The 13,873-nt window shown below is 40.1% G+C and overlaps 1 protein-coding gene across 2 annotated transcripts in view; it reads right to left on the minus strand.

Moving 5' to 3' along the window:
• sgcd (sarcoglycan, delta (dystrophin-associated glycoprotein)) overlaps window positions 1-13,873 on the minus strand; it is a 226,197-nt gene that overhangs the window by 106,913 nt on the left and 105,411 nt on the right. For both annotated transcript variants that reach the window (XM_050040562.1, XM_050040563.1), the window contains exons 4-5: window positions 6,738-6,825; window positions 2,403-2,522 (exon numbers count right to left, since the gene is read on the minus strand). In XM_050040562.1, the coding sequence (XP_049896519.1) occupies window positions 2,403-2,522; window positions 6,738-6,825 (208 nt within the window). The remainder of the gene's footprint in view (window positions 1-2,402; window positions 2,523-6,737; window positions 6,826-13,873) is intronic.

Genomic DNA, 13,873 nt, shown 5'->3' on the forward strand with positions numbered 1-13,873 from the left:
GCTGCGGCAACAGCCTTGTACATGGGGCGCCTGCTCTACCACTAAGCCACTGACGCCCCATCTGTAGCTGTTTTTAAATGTGCTGTATAAAAACATTATTGTTACGTGATGCTTTAAAACACATTGCACATTGTTTTGTATTGTATTTATCATCATGACTAAAAAAAAAAAAAAATTGAAAACATCCTGAGATTAATATTGTGTGTAAATAATCAATAGGATGTACTATATGCTGATTGTATCACAAGAAAATCATGTTAGATAGAGATATAAATATATAATATATAATATATTATATATATAAATCTTTCATATGATTTTTGACATATATAAGTAATATAACATCTCATGTTTACCTTAAAACTATTTCAACACAAATTATGTACTTCACCAATATGATTAATGGACTGAAACGTGTTGCCCTCTTCCTCCTTGTTTCATGGTTGGCCATGCTTGTTAACAAAGGGGGTGTTGCTCTGCTGCAGTCCACTTCAGATCATGTGAAACACTGTGATTGGCTGTGATAGACGTCCCATCAAATAAGTCATTACATTTGGGTGGAGTCAGATGACAGAAATCATAGGTCTAGACATCTTAGAAAAGTAATGTCCATTGGAATGGACGGGGGGATCTTTGGGTTAAATTACACTGTAGATCCAAAACTTTGCCAAATATGCCACACTCAATTTTGGGAAAAGTATAAAATGATTTACAAAACAATGCACAAAACATCCAGACTATCTTCATTTGATGGTTGTATATTCAGCGTTAACATCATAAAGCTTTAGTGAAGACTTGGAGGATGTTGACACAGAGTGTCAGGCAGTGTTGGATAATAGGATTTTTTCTCAGCTTAAAGCTTCTTAAATAAACATAAACTAAAAGAGGAAAACTGGGAGGTGCACCACCTACCAACACGCGCTTCTTTCATGACTTATCCACTGCACCTGGCAGCATAATCACTGAACATATTCTTTAAACTGAAGAACACACACACACACACACACACACACACACACGCACACACACACACAAATAGGATGCTCAATATGTTAAAAAAAGAGTTATTTTCCCAAGTTAATTTAGCAAAAACTGGTCAATAGCCTGTTACTCTGATCTTCTGCATCCTGCTTTGTAATTGCAAAGTTAATACATGGTGCCAAATGTGCAAAATGCTAAACATTAAAATAATGTATTCAACTGTCCAAACAGCAGATGTTATCAACTTCTTCTTAACATTTCATTGCATTTAAAGGGGCACCATTTTGAGAGAGATTCTCAGCATGTTTCATGTGAACCACAGTGTCTTCATTGAACAATTATCACTTTATATGGACAACTTTGTCCACAGTGGACACAGGAAGAGCCCCAGTGAATAATCCACCCGAGTTGAACTGAAGCTGTGACGTACGCTAATGTCGTACACAAAAAAAAAAAAAAAAAAAGAAGGACCAAATTACTGGCATTTTGTTCCACATTACAAAATAAATAAATAAAAGAACAAAGTTGCATCTGTTTTCGTTATCACCAGTGGTCTCATGACATAAACCACATGAATGCCAATCATGTGGGGTTTATACATGGACTACAGAAACATTACAGACAGACAACATTAAGCTTAAATCTGCCACTTCCTGTAGGCAGACTAATTTCGCCCTCACTATCCTCAGTTACACCCTCTGCTGCGGACTGACCACTGCAATCAGAACAGCTCCTTCACGTCTTAGCTCCTGTCTAAGGACTACGTGTCACCTCCTCCTCCCTGATTCCTACTGGCAAATATGAGCTCTCTACCATCGTTCTCTCCACCGAGCTTTAATTTACTATCTCCAGAAAAAAGCTTAAAAAATCATCCTGTCTTGCTAGTTGTCATCTTACTGCTCTCACACACGAGTACTACCTGCACAGATCTGAACCCTGCTCTCCTCACTGACTGCTTATGATGCTAATATAAGCATTACATTATTCTACTTTGCATTTATTGTATGTCAGCTTGACACAGCACATCAGCTCAGTTACAGCGTGTGTGTGTGTGTGTGTGTATGTGTGTGCATAGTATGTACGTTTCCAGTTGGAATAAGCGAACTGACAATTTCCAGTTGGTTTAATAAACAATTGTGAGTCATAATGAAATAACATTTAAACTCCAAAAAGATAATGGCAAAAAAAAATGCACCCGTCAAATTCAAATCTAAAGCTAAGCCTTTCACACTGCAAGAGCGAGTTCAATGATAAGAAGCAGCTGAAACACCTTGACGCCAATATCAAACACACCACAACCAAACATGAACCAAAGCACATGGTCAGCAAAACAAAATGTCATTGTATGTGTAACCAGATGTATCCACTTTGAGTTCACACATTAGATCCTGACAACCCGTCAGTTTCAGCTGGTCACTCACCCATCACTCGGAGCCTCTCGGCGCCCACCACCACCTCCTGCTCGTCGGCGGAGAAGAGCAGCTTCCCAGAGGTGGATTTGACTTCAAACATCTTGCCTCGTGCTTTAAATCCACTGGATCCTGAACCGAACACACACAGAAAGAGGGGAGACATCAAAGAGGAGCGACTGGAGCTGATTTCTTACCGAATTAACTCTGGATTTGGACATTTAAAATGCATCCAGGTGGAAGACATTCAAGGTGTGCTGCAGGACCTGCTGACTTAGGCAAAAGAATGCTCAAACTTTACTTTCAGAGCCAAACCCCATCATAGTTTCTAGTCATTTTGGTGTCATTCATGAGATTGTTGAATATTAAATGATAACATGTTTTGCTTAATGTGTCATTACAGCCAAAGAGGACCATAATACTCACCAGGAAGTGTCACCTGAATAAACTCACAGCTTTAAATTAAGGCTGGCCACCAGGTGTACCGCTGTATTGTACTATAGTGCAGATCGACATCACCATTTGGTCAGAAATACAACACATTATAAACTTTAGTAATCTTTGAGGGGTTTTTTGCCACCTGAGGTCAGATGAACTGTAACACAGCACTGACCTACTGTTACCTTATTAAACTGATATGGAGGAGGTGCTAGCAAACAGTTGATCCCTTTAGCTCTGTTTTGGTTTCCACCAATCCCCGAACACATCTAGCTCTTTAGCTGTTAGCCGCTAAGTTTGTCATGATTTAAGTAGATTTATTAGAGCTTTTCCTTTGAAAATGGCTGCCTGCTGCTGCAGCTGGAAACAAGGATAATGAAAGCAGTGGGAGTGAAGAAAAACAGTAAAGTTTTGGGCTGAAAACCAAAACAGTAAGCTGAAAGATGCTGAAACGCTCTGTAGAACTGAGGGGGATGTCGGAGTCTCTTTGGGTTTGTCACTACCATTAGTTTCTCTAGATGTCTTGTATTGTTTATTTACACATTGACAGCGTATCTCGATTGGAATCTATTATTACAAATCCAAGGTGATTACAGCTACTGTTTGTATGAAATAATGGACACGGTTAGCACAACTTCACCCATTGGTTTGTGGACTCCCATTTCAAAGCCCTGAGTTTGGCATTTTGACTTCCGCCATCTTGATTTTTTTGAGCCAGAATTGGCCAAATTTGGACGAGAACGTGGAGCTGTGAGGGGTGGATCTGACTCATAAACTGTGGTGACGCTACGCAGACAGCCTGTCAGTCAATGTAGCATGCCCTAATTATGCAGAATGTCAAGCCTTATTAAAATAGAAATGGGTGAATTACAGAAAAAGTCACCCCTTGTATCGTTGTCATAAATGTTGATATTAGCTATAGAGACCAAAACTGCTTTTTTGTACCAGACTGTAAACATGCTTATTTCTGATGTCAATTTTAAGCCTCAAGTTGCTATTCACATGTCAAAAAAGCAATAGGTTTTGGCTTTAGGTGGCTTGTTTTAGATCATTGTCAATCAACCCTTCGCTAAGCCCCTCACTTTTAGAATGGTCCGTCAAGCTATTGGAGCTAGCGTGGAGCCCACACTGTAATCAAGTGCACACCCTGAAGACATATTATTTAAAAGTTTTTAAAAAACAAAAGCTATTCCAGAGAGAAGCAGACAGAGGGGTCTAAAGTCTGTGTTTGAAGCATATTTCCAGGATGTTAAACGGACTCAGCAGCAACAACAGGTTAAAAAGATTAAGATAGGTAGAAGAAAAGCCTGGCAATAGAATACAGATCAGAGTGTAAAAGTGAACCACCACATCACTGGCAATCGAGAAAGAAGACCATGAATATAAAGGCAAACTTTGCCAATATTCAACCAGCTGTGTGTCTTAATTCACTGTTATGACCATTAAAAAGTAAAAGTAGCATGTGACATTCAACGGGCTATAACTTCAATAGCTAGCTAGCTAATCTTACACATTTCAGCGTATGACTTTGTTTTTGAAATGGGATGAAACAAACACCTCCTTCCAACCTCTCCAGGTAATGATTATCAGTTATAGACGACATGCTCCAGGCTCAATGTTTAGCTCGAAATCCACAAAGCCAGCCTGGAAATGAAGAAAATCTGATACGGCTGCATGAGATTCTAAAGACAACAGACGAGTGGTTGTTGGACCCTTGCTGGAGCTGGCAGATGCTATGCTATGATTGGCCAGTCTGCTTCCAAGGGGCGGGGTGAAAATTAACTTGATGACACGTATTTTGAGGTCGTCCCACAGAATGAACCCCATTCCATCTGTTACATGTGACAAAGTTATGTCAGCATTGTGTGGTAATGCAATGAAAACGATTCAAAGAAAATATATAAAAACACTTGTTTGTGCAACTAAGTCATTATGTAACGCAAACTGTGAGTGAGCTGGTTTAAATCAAGATGTGCAGGTTTAGCTTTGGCAAAACTATGTGCTGCTTTGGAAATATCAGCACTGTGAATGCTTGTGTACCTGCTCTTATTTCAACTCTTGGAATTTTACACTTCAAAAATTAAACTCTGACAGTATCTTAACCTCTCTAACTCCACCAGGACGCCGACGTCCTCGCTCCCTCCCTCCTCTGTTAAATGGTATCTCACAGGCGCACTACGTCATCACACCATGTGATGTTTGGTATTGACACATTCAGGAAGCTCTCGACTTTTCAAAAATAACATCGTTTTCATTTCCAAAATCGCGATGAGTGGTGACAAGTCATGTCATGCTGTTTTCGTCTGGATCTTTTCATGGAAAAAACACTGTAGAATGGTCATACTTTGAGCAGTCTTCTTCAAATTTGAAACAAATGTTCATTGATAGTGTGCCTACAGCCCCACAGTGTCATTTACCTGCTCAGATGAAGCCACAGACAAGTTATTCATCATGAAACACATTTTTTATTTTATTTTAGGCAAAATCTTCAATTTTTTACTGACTTCAGAGGCCCATTACTCTGTCTCTGTATCACCTAGAGTGTTTCTGATACTTTCACAAGAAACTTCAGGGAGTTTTCTTTCTGGCAAGACCTCATGCATGCATGTAGTCAGAGCGGTTCAGAAGCTACAGACATTTTAATTTGGGTATGTCATTTTAGGCGTTTTTGCTACAAAATGGGGGTGGAGTGCAAGAGGTATTAATCTACAAAAGCATAAATAACAAACATATTGAGATGAATAGAATAAACAAACAATTTAGAGTAGTTTGTGGTGAAATGTTATTTCATCCATATTTGACCAGTTTGTGGAAGAGAATTCTACTGTGACATTTGACTGAAGGTCTGCAGGAAACTGCAGAAAATACTCAGATCCAAGCTGCCAAAACTGAGACTGGTGTCACAACAAACAAGAAATAGAAAATGTAGACAACTCCCTCCAACTCAAATTGCTTTGTCTCACGCGGCAGCAGAAAACACTCTGCGCTGGGGGTGACTGATTGACGTACGCGCAATTGATTCTGTCACTCTCCATCTGGGATGTGAAGTTCCTCCCCATACACGAACGCCGCTTAGTCATCCAAGAGAAACATCCGAGCAGATTTCGTCTTCCTCCTCTTCAGACCCAGAAGGCAAATGTCAGCATACTTTTTAACGTGAAAGACACTTCCTGTGCATGTTTACACAAAGTGATTTCTATTCACAGCAGACTGCCAACTCTATTAGAGTGTGACAGGCGGAGAATGGAGGAATGTAAAGAAGAAAGCGCGATCACAGAGTTATGGTGGTGCAACTGAGGCCTCTGCTGGCACACTTAAGGGGAACGGAGGAAGAATTTATGATGTGCTAATGTATAATCCTGAAAAATGAGGCAGTGACTCCTGACAGTTAGAGCTGTGGTTCCTAACCTGAGAGTCTGGACTTCCCCATAGGGTCCGTAGATAAATCTAAAATTGCACATTGATTAAAACGATGATAAAGAACATATCTACTACAGAAATTTAGATTTACTTTTCCTTGATCTTGCTCTAATGTTTGTCTTAATGTAAAATACTGGATAGTTTTACCTCTCAATGTTCCAAATTAAACAATCTCTAAAAGGGAATATCGTGATTTATGATCCCAGTAACGCTACAAAGCTTCACCATACTTTAAAAAGAATGTTCCAACTGGTAATAAAGCATACGAAAAACATAAAAGAATGTGAAATTTGCCCTAGGAAGGCTTTGTAAAGAAATAAAAAGCCTCTGCACTGACCAGTGGAATATATGAAACTTCGAAATGTCATGCATCTGTTGCAGCTGATGTCGTCAGTGTTGTCAGGTTTGATGTTTTTGAGAAATGAAAACATGAATCATATCAAAAGAAAAGAAGATCAATAAAATACATTAAAGTGTGCTACGTCTTACCTGTTACAAGTTGTGTGAGCAGCTGGTTGTTGCTGTTGACAATATTGACCGACACGTTTCTGGACGACTGCAGGAACAGCGGGCGGCCCTGTGGAGACAAAGACGAGTTTATTTATTCACTTTGTGGTACAATGGTTTTTAAATTATACATTTTTCTGTTAGGAACAATAACAAGTACTGATGACAAAACGGGAAAAAACATCCCACCCCAACGGTTGTTTGTTCAAACTTAAGATGTTTTCTGACAAACGAAAGAGCAGTGTCTTATGTCCACAGTGTCCTCACTCTCAGGGTGTAAACTCAGACTTGTTCTCACAAAAAAAGTATAAAACCATAATCTATAATAATTACATTTTTGTCCTATATGAGGACAGCCTGAACCTATATTGAAGGTGCACACTGATGTATTTGCAAGGACGATGTCTGAAAAGAAAAAAAAAAAAACCTTAACCAACTGGAGGTGGATTTGCAATGTTAAACAGTGATCTACCTTCCAGTTTGTTGTGGGGCTCTTTGGATGGCAGTGGCGCTCAGTGGGTCCATCAGTTTGGTCCAGACTGACCTCATCATGCATATTTAATTGGCTGCCAAATTCTGATGACTGTGTTGACCCCTTGACTTTCAATCCAGGGCTGCTGACACTGACACCTTTTTGGACCCAGATATAAATCTGTCAACAACGACTGAACAGGGCGACCATGATATTTGGTTTAGACACTCATGTTCCCCTAAGGATGCATTATGACTCAGCTGATCCCTTAACATTGCCTCCAACACCTACCCTGGAAATCCAGAGTTCTCGCTAGAGCACAGTTTGAATTTGCTCAGCGAGTCCCTCTGGCAATCAGTAATGATGCTCATTACCCATGCCGTTGGAGCCGAGCTACACCAATCACATCGGTGTATCTGATATAGGCGGGCCAGAGGCGAGCTAAACAGATGACGACAGCGCTGCGACAACGAAATCCGGAATCAGTCAGTAAACATTGCAAGATGGCTACGGATGAACACCAGTTGTTTGAAACGGCTTTGGCCGCTACAATGAACGAGTTAGACTTGGCTGTTTCTCTAAAAGAGGAACAGAAGACGGCGCTCGAGTCTTTCCTTTGCAAGAAGGACGTTTTTGCTGTTTTGCCGACCGGATACGGCAAGAGTCTAATCTACCAGTTAGCTCCGCTGGTAGCTAAGCTCTGGATACGTCACCCCGTGTATTGTTCTGATTGGTCGTAGTGTTATCCAATTGCGTGCAGTGATATTTTCAAATGCATGCTTGGTGCCGCCCCTTGAGTTGGGCCATTTTCATTACTCATAGCCAGACCCTAAATCTTTCTAGATTTGGGTCTGGATTTCCAGGCTATCCAACACCACCATTTGGTTAAAACTTCAATTTGTCCAATACTTTAAAGGATCCGAAACCTGCTTCTCTAATGGCATTCCCATTAGCCTAAGCTGTGTTAATTAGCAACATGCTAACATGTTAAACTACTACAATGAACATAGTAAATATTATGACTGCTTAACATCAGCATGCTGGACTTGTCACTGTGATTGTGTTAGCTTGCTGAAGTTAGCATTTAGCCGTGTACAGCCTTACAGAGCTGGAGACCTTCAGTCTTGGTTGTCCTTTATGGTTGTTTGTTAAGGCGGAGGGCACACACATCCATAAAACTTTTACAGGTGCTGGATCAAGGACTCAAACTAAAGCATGAACCAGACAGGAGAGCTGCACACTGTATTAAAAGTTCCCAGTAGTTTTAGTTGTGCAACATTTCAAGATCTTCATCAGCCATTTTGCAAAAAAATCGATAAATAAAATAAATAAATAATGACTTCAAAATGCCTGATGTTGATCTCTGTTACATCGAAACATTGCACAAGTAAATCTACTGGGTGCTTTTAATACAGTGTGGAGCTCTGTTGTCTGGTTTTTGTGGTGTAATCTTTACCCTGCATTCATGTGGTGTTGAAATAATCCACCCAAAAAAAAGTCCTTGGAAAATTCATACGATTGCCCCCTCAAGTTGGAACAACTCGGAAAGTTTTGGTACAAGTTGCCAAGTTGAACTCACATATCGTCGCTGTCTGATGAAAAACATGCATCTCCACTTTTGACGATTTTGATTTTCTACGCGCTTTGATGGACACTTCTGACACCCAATGGAGATACGTGTTGAAGAGATGATGTAATAGACGTCTTTCCATTGGTCATTTGGATATCCAACGCTAACGGTTGCTAGGGAATATTATGGACACTCCATGCACTGTAGAAAGTCAAAATCGTCCAAAGTGGAGATACATGACAGCGACAATATGCAGAAATATGGTGGACAAGAGTAACCGTTCTATTGATGGTAATAACGTATAATCAGTTCCCATATTGCTTGTAAATTTTTGCTCACGTTATTATTGACAGGGCATTAGATTGTAGCCTTTGGTTGCCTTCCATGTAGAGTGACCTAGCTTAATAAGAAAAGTTATTTATTAGCGTTATTTAGGTATATCAATATTTTAATAGTTTTTTGAGATGTACTGGTGCAGCAACAAGTCTGTGACAAAATTTCTCAGTAATATAAAGCTTCAAAATGTATTCAAGATGTTGTTTAAATGATCCCAGCTATAAATTATAACATATCTTCTTTGGTGGCCATGTTGTTTCCACATTACAACTTAAAGCTCATGAACAGGGTGTCGCTAGTGTAGTGGATAGTGCCGGCGCCCCATGTAGAGAGGCAATGCCTCGCTGCAGCGGCCGCGGGTTCGATTCTGACTCGCGGCCCTTTGCTGCATGTCAGTCCCTACTCTCTCTCTGTCTCCCCGTTTCAGTTACAGTCCTGTCATTAAAGGCAAAAAGCCCACAAAAATAAAAAAGCTCATGAACACCACAAAGTCAAAAGACGTACTTGCCAACTCAGGAAACGTGACCATGCAAGCGGCACGTAGATGCGGCATTACATCCAGTGTTCCCTGTCAACAACTGTAGATGGCTCACCTGATTAACACACACCTGAGCTGACTTGGGGGATTGGGCTTATATAGGCTGAGCCGGCTGTAGTACTAAAAAGCACAACAGCACATATGCATGCGTCCAAACTTCACACACATACACACACACACACGCACACACACAATAACTGTCCGAGCTCAGACACTTCAGCCTCCTGCTCCGTTTGATAACTTCCATTTCCCAGAGTGCCCCGCACCAATCGGTAATGCTGATCACGTCGGACACTCGGCTCTTTCTGTGCCCGACTAATCTTCATGCCTCAGTCAACTTCTTAATTAGAGATAACGGCCTGACCATTGTGCTGCGCTCGCAGCCGAGGAGGGGATATGTCTTGTGTGTATAATACTGATAACATTATGGCTCTTGCCAAACTTATTGAAGTTCTCACAGTAAATACACCAAATGTATGATATGCAAGCAAGAAACTATTACAATAACAATGTGGTGTGACCTGAATGTGAAACTAACAAGAAGTTTGAACGTAGTTGATAAATAGAAGGTGTTGCAGTGCTGATAATAACATTAATGTTAACTGTGGAGTCATTTGAGCATGTCAGATTTGACAAGTCCACTCCATCTGTCAAGGTTTCGGAGTGTGTGACTTCAACTAGCTTGACTTTAAAAAAAAATCTGTTATTTCCAAGGTACTGTGGCATCAAAGTATTCTTACTTTTCTTTATCTCTAGTGGCCATTGTCAGAAGCATTTAAATAAGGAAAAACAATCCCTGTGAGGCTTTTGTGCCTTTGTGTCTCTCAGTCACACTCCCAAAGTCTTCAAAATGAAGGACAATTTCTTAGAATCTAATCCAATGCCTGTTAAATGTTGTTGTAAGAGAAGCTTTTTGGCTTCATCCAGATTTATTTCAAGCACGTTTTGTCTCACACCAGCACTCAAACACACAGAGCCCAGATTGTATAAGTGCTCTTGAGTGAGAGAGTTGCTAAAAGCCGCTCGACTGGGAGCCATTTAAAACTTCTTAAAACTACAATGAGGTAGTTTTGTGACATGTTGTACTTTAGGGCCAGTACTCACAAAAAAAGTGCAACTGTACTGGGATTGAAAAGCTGCCAAACACACCACACAAGACAGAATAAAACAGAAGGACTGACCATGTGCTCAAACGGACTGAAGCTCTGTAATAACAAAATAAAGCTCTGATAACATCACTGCAAAAACCTTAAAGTCGTTTTTTGTTTTACTTGTTTTAAGAATATAGGAGTTCTGTTTTCATACACTTTCCATTAACAGATGTCTTACAGCTTCATTGACTGCTAGGTCTAGTGAAATCTTGGTCACAATGTGTAACAGACTGCAAGATATCCACTTCTTATCATATACATGTTGGTGAATTGTGTAATGTTTACACTGTTGCACTACATGCAAATAGAGAAATAACAAGCTTTGCCATAGGGTTGGAGAATGGTGCTTAGCCAGTGAGTCACTGCTCACTCTTTGGCTTTCAATACCTGTAGCTGTGCTGACATCAGTGACAGACAGAAGAGGGAGAACGTGAAAAATATGTTTCATTGGTAAAACAGTGCAGTGTGCATGGAGCAGAAATGGACAAATTCATAATGACTAATATCAGTCAGTTCATTCGTTCTATCATCCAGCGGGGAAGTAAGGTAATTTGGGACATTAGGTAAAATGGGATGAATGAGGGTTTACATCCTGGGCTCTTTATAAATTAGCAGCCAGTCACCAAATGTGTTATTGCATTTTATCATAATGACTGTCTGAGATAACTAGAATGGGAAGAACGAAGATTCAAATATATTGCTGGTTCCAGAACTTGCCAGGTAAGCCGTGTGGCATGTAGATTTTTCTTTTTCTTTTTGGTAATAAAAGAGGTTTAAAAGGGTAAAAGGGTAGAACAGGAAAAATGGTTGTGTGATGCTGCATTTTGTTTGACTTATAATCAAAATATTTTCACAGTTCAATGAACTTATGAGTTTTGAGTGAGTACTTAATGCATCCAGGTAAAACTGGATAAAAAATAAACTAAAATGGGCATTTTTTTGAAGTGAAACCAGCATATTTTTAGGCTACCAGGTGCCATAAAATCAATCATTATGCTTTTATGTGCCAGCCTGTCATACTACAGACATTAAAGGTGACATGGTGAGTCCATGTGAGCTACAACAGCCCAGAATTACCCATCATTGTTACACACATACAGGCACACACAGGCATGTTCACTGTGGACATTATGGCACCATGGAAACAGGCAGCAACAGAACAGAATAATTGAAGGATCTTTTTTAAATGAATAGTTAGCTTACATTGATGATTTAAAAAAAACAATGACTGAACTGATAAATGGATATCACCATAAAAACAAACAAACATGACTGTCCAAATTTGCCTGAACATCTCATCGGAGGGAGGTAGGGGTACTTGACGTGTTTTTAAATCCAAAATTTCAAAATTATTTTACTTGGCAACATATTTTCTTCATAGAAATATACTGTAGTACGAGTTCTAAAGGTACTCTTCAGAGTTTTAGGTGGTTTTCTTGGTACCTAAAAGTGTCCCAAATTACCTGACCTTACCCCATGCTTTCATTCATTCATTCACTTCAGGCCATACAAAAACATACTAATCTGTGTTCCTAGAATTTAACTGAAACAACATTCAAATGAAACCGCGGTGTTCCCCGAACCTCAGGGCACAGGACATGGACCCTGGATCTTTTGTGTCCACCATGCACAGAGGCCATCCCCCTACACCTTTCATGCACCACAAAAATAAAGAGTGTTGAAATGAATCCATGCATCCATTATTTTACTCTATTATCACTACCCAAATTTCATGGCAACCAGTCTAATTCATAATCCATACCAGCCTGAAGAGAAACACGGGACAGTCTATATTCTGCTTCTGAACTCAGGTGATGTATAAAATGTTTTCTTCACAGCACCGGGCTTGATCTTTAAAACCACACCGCACAGAGTTGTGTGTGTTGTAGCAGCCAGCTTATCGTTCCATCTCTCTGCACAGTTTTTTCTTTCCTCTGCTACAGTCTCGTGAAATGCCTCGGAGAGGCTACCGCAGGAGTCTTTTGGGGCTGTTTGTGTACAGTACATGTGTTTGGTTTGTTGTCATGTGGCGCCTCTGATCCACTCCGTCTCCCTTTTCTCTTCGTTACTAATGCAACAGACCATATTACTCCCAGCAGGACGCCTCTCACACAGAGAGGAATCAGAGAGAGAGAAAAAAGGGAGAAGAGTTAGATGAGAGGCTTGGAGAAAGATGTGGATTGGAGTTGGTTATAGAAATATTTCTCGGGGGCAGAGCTGCTCCAAAGGCTACAAAAAAACCTCACTGGTTGAATTACACCTCAGTAAGCTGAGCTAAAGGACCAATTTTTGGGTGCAATACACTGGCTCTTTCAGAAACTCATCAAAAGAAGTCTGCAGCTTAGCGCCCAAACTCACTTTGTTGTGGGGCGTACAGATGTTGTAGCAGGTTGTGAGTGGTGGTGGATGATTTGTTGCTACCAGATATCCATATGTGAGCATTTTGGTGATTTTGTGCATTTCATATCTCATCTATCTTTTTTATTCTACTACAGTTTTATGACATCATGTCATCCAAAACAAAAATAATAATTACTTGCAGCAAGGATTATATGTGACATCATTAAACTAACTATTACAACCAGTCCAGCAAACGTCCCAGTGTGAGGCAAATAATTAAGGTATTTTTAAAAACGTGCATTAATTGATTTCCTGACCACTGGGGGGCAGCAGAAACAAACATCAACATATTTTTGGCTTTTAAGTTGATAAGACAATCTTGCTCATTTACACATCCAGCAGATACAGTGCAACAGTAGCTTTCATTTACATTAATGTTTCTGGCAACCTGACAAATGTAATTCCAATATTCACTCGCCATTTAGCTCCTGTTTTGGTCTGCACTTACTCCTAAAGGCGAAATATCTGGCTCTTTCACAGCTGGTAATTTTGTCAATATAGAAATACTAGTCCATACCCATTGGTAGCTTTGTCACCTTCTACCTATGCCAATCCTCAATGCCTATGTGCAGTTTCACATAGATTGACCACGTCAGTGAGTAGAAAAACGTGGGACAGACAAAATGACTGACTGACAGAATGACACACTGA

The sequence above is a fragment of the Epinephelus moara genome, chromosome 3, assembly GCF_006386435.1.
Source record: "Epinephelus moara isolate mb chromosome 3, YSFRI_EMoa_1.0, whole genome shotgun sequence".
In the NCBI taxonomy this organism is placed as follows: domain Eukaryota; kingdom Metazoa; phylum Chordata; class Actinopteri; order Perciformes; family Serranidae; genus Epinephelus; species Epinephelus moara.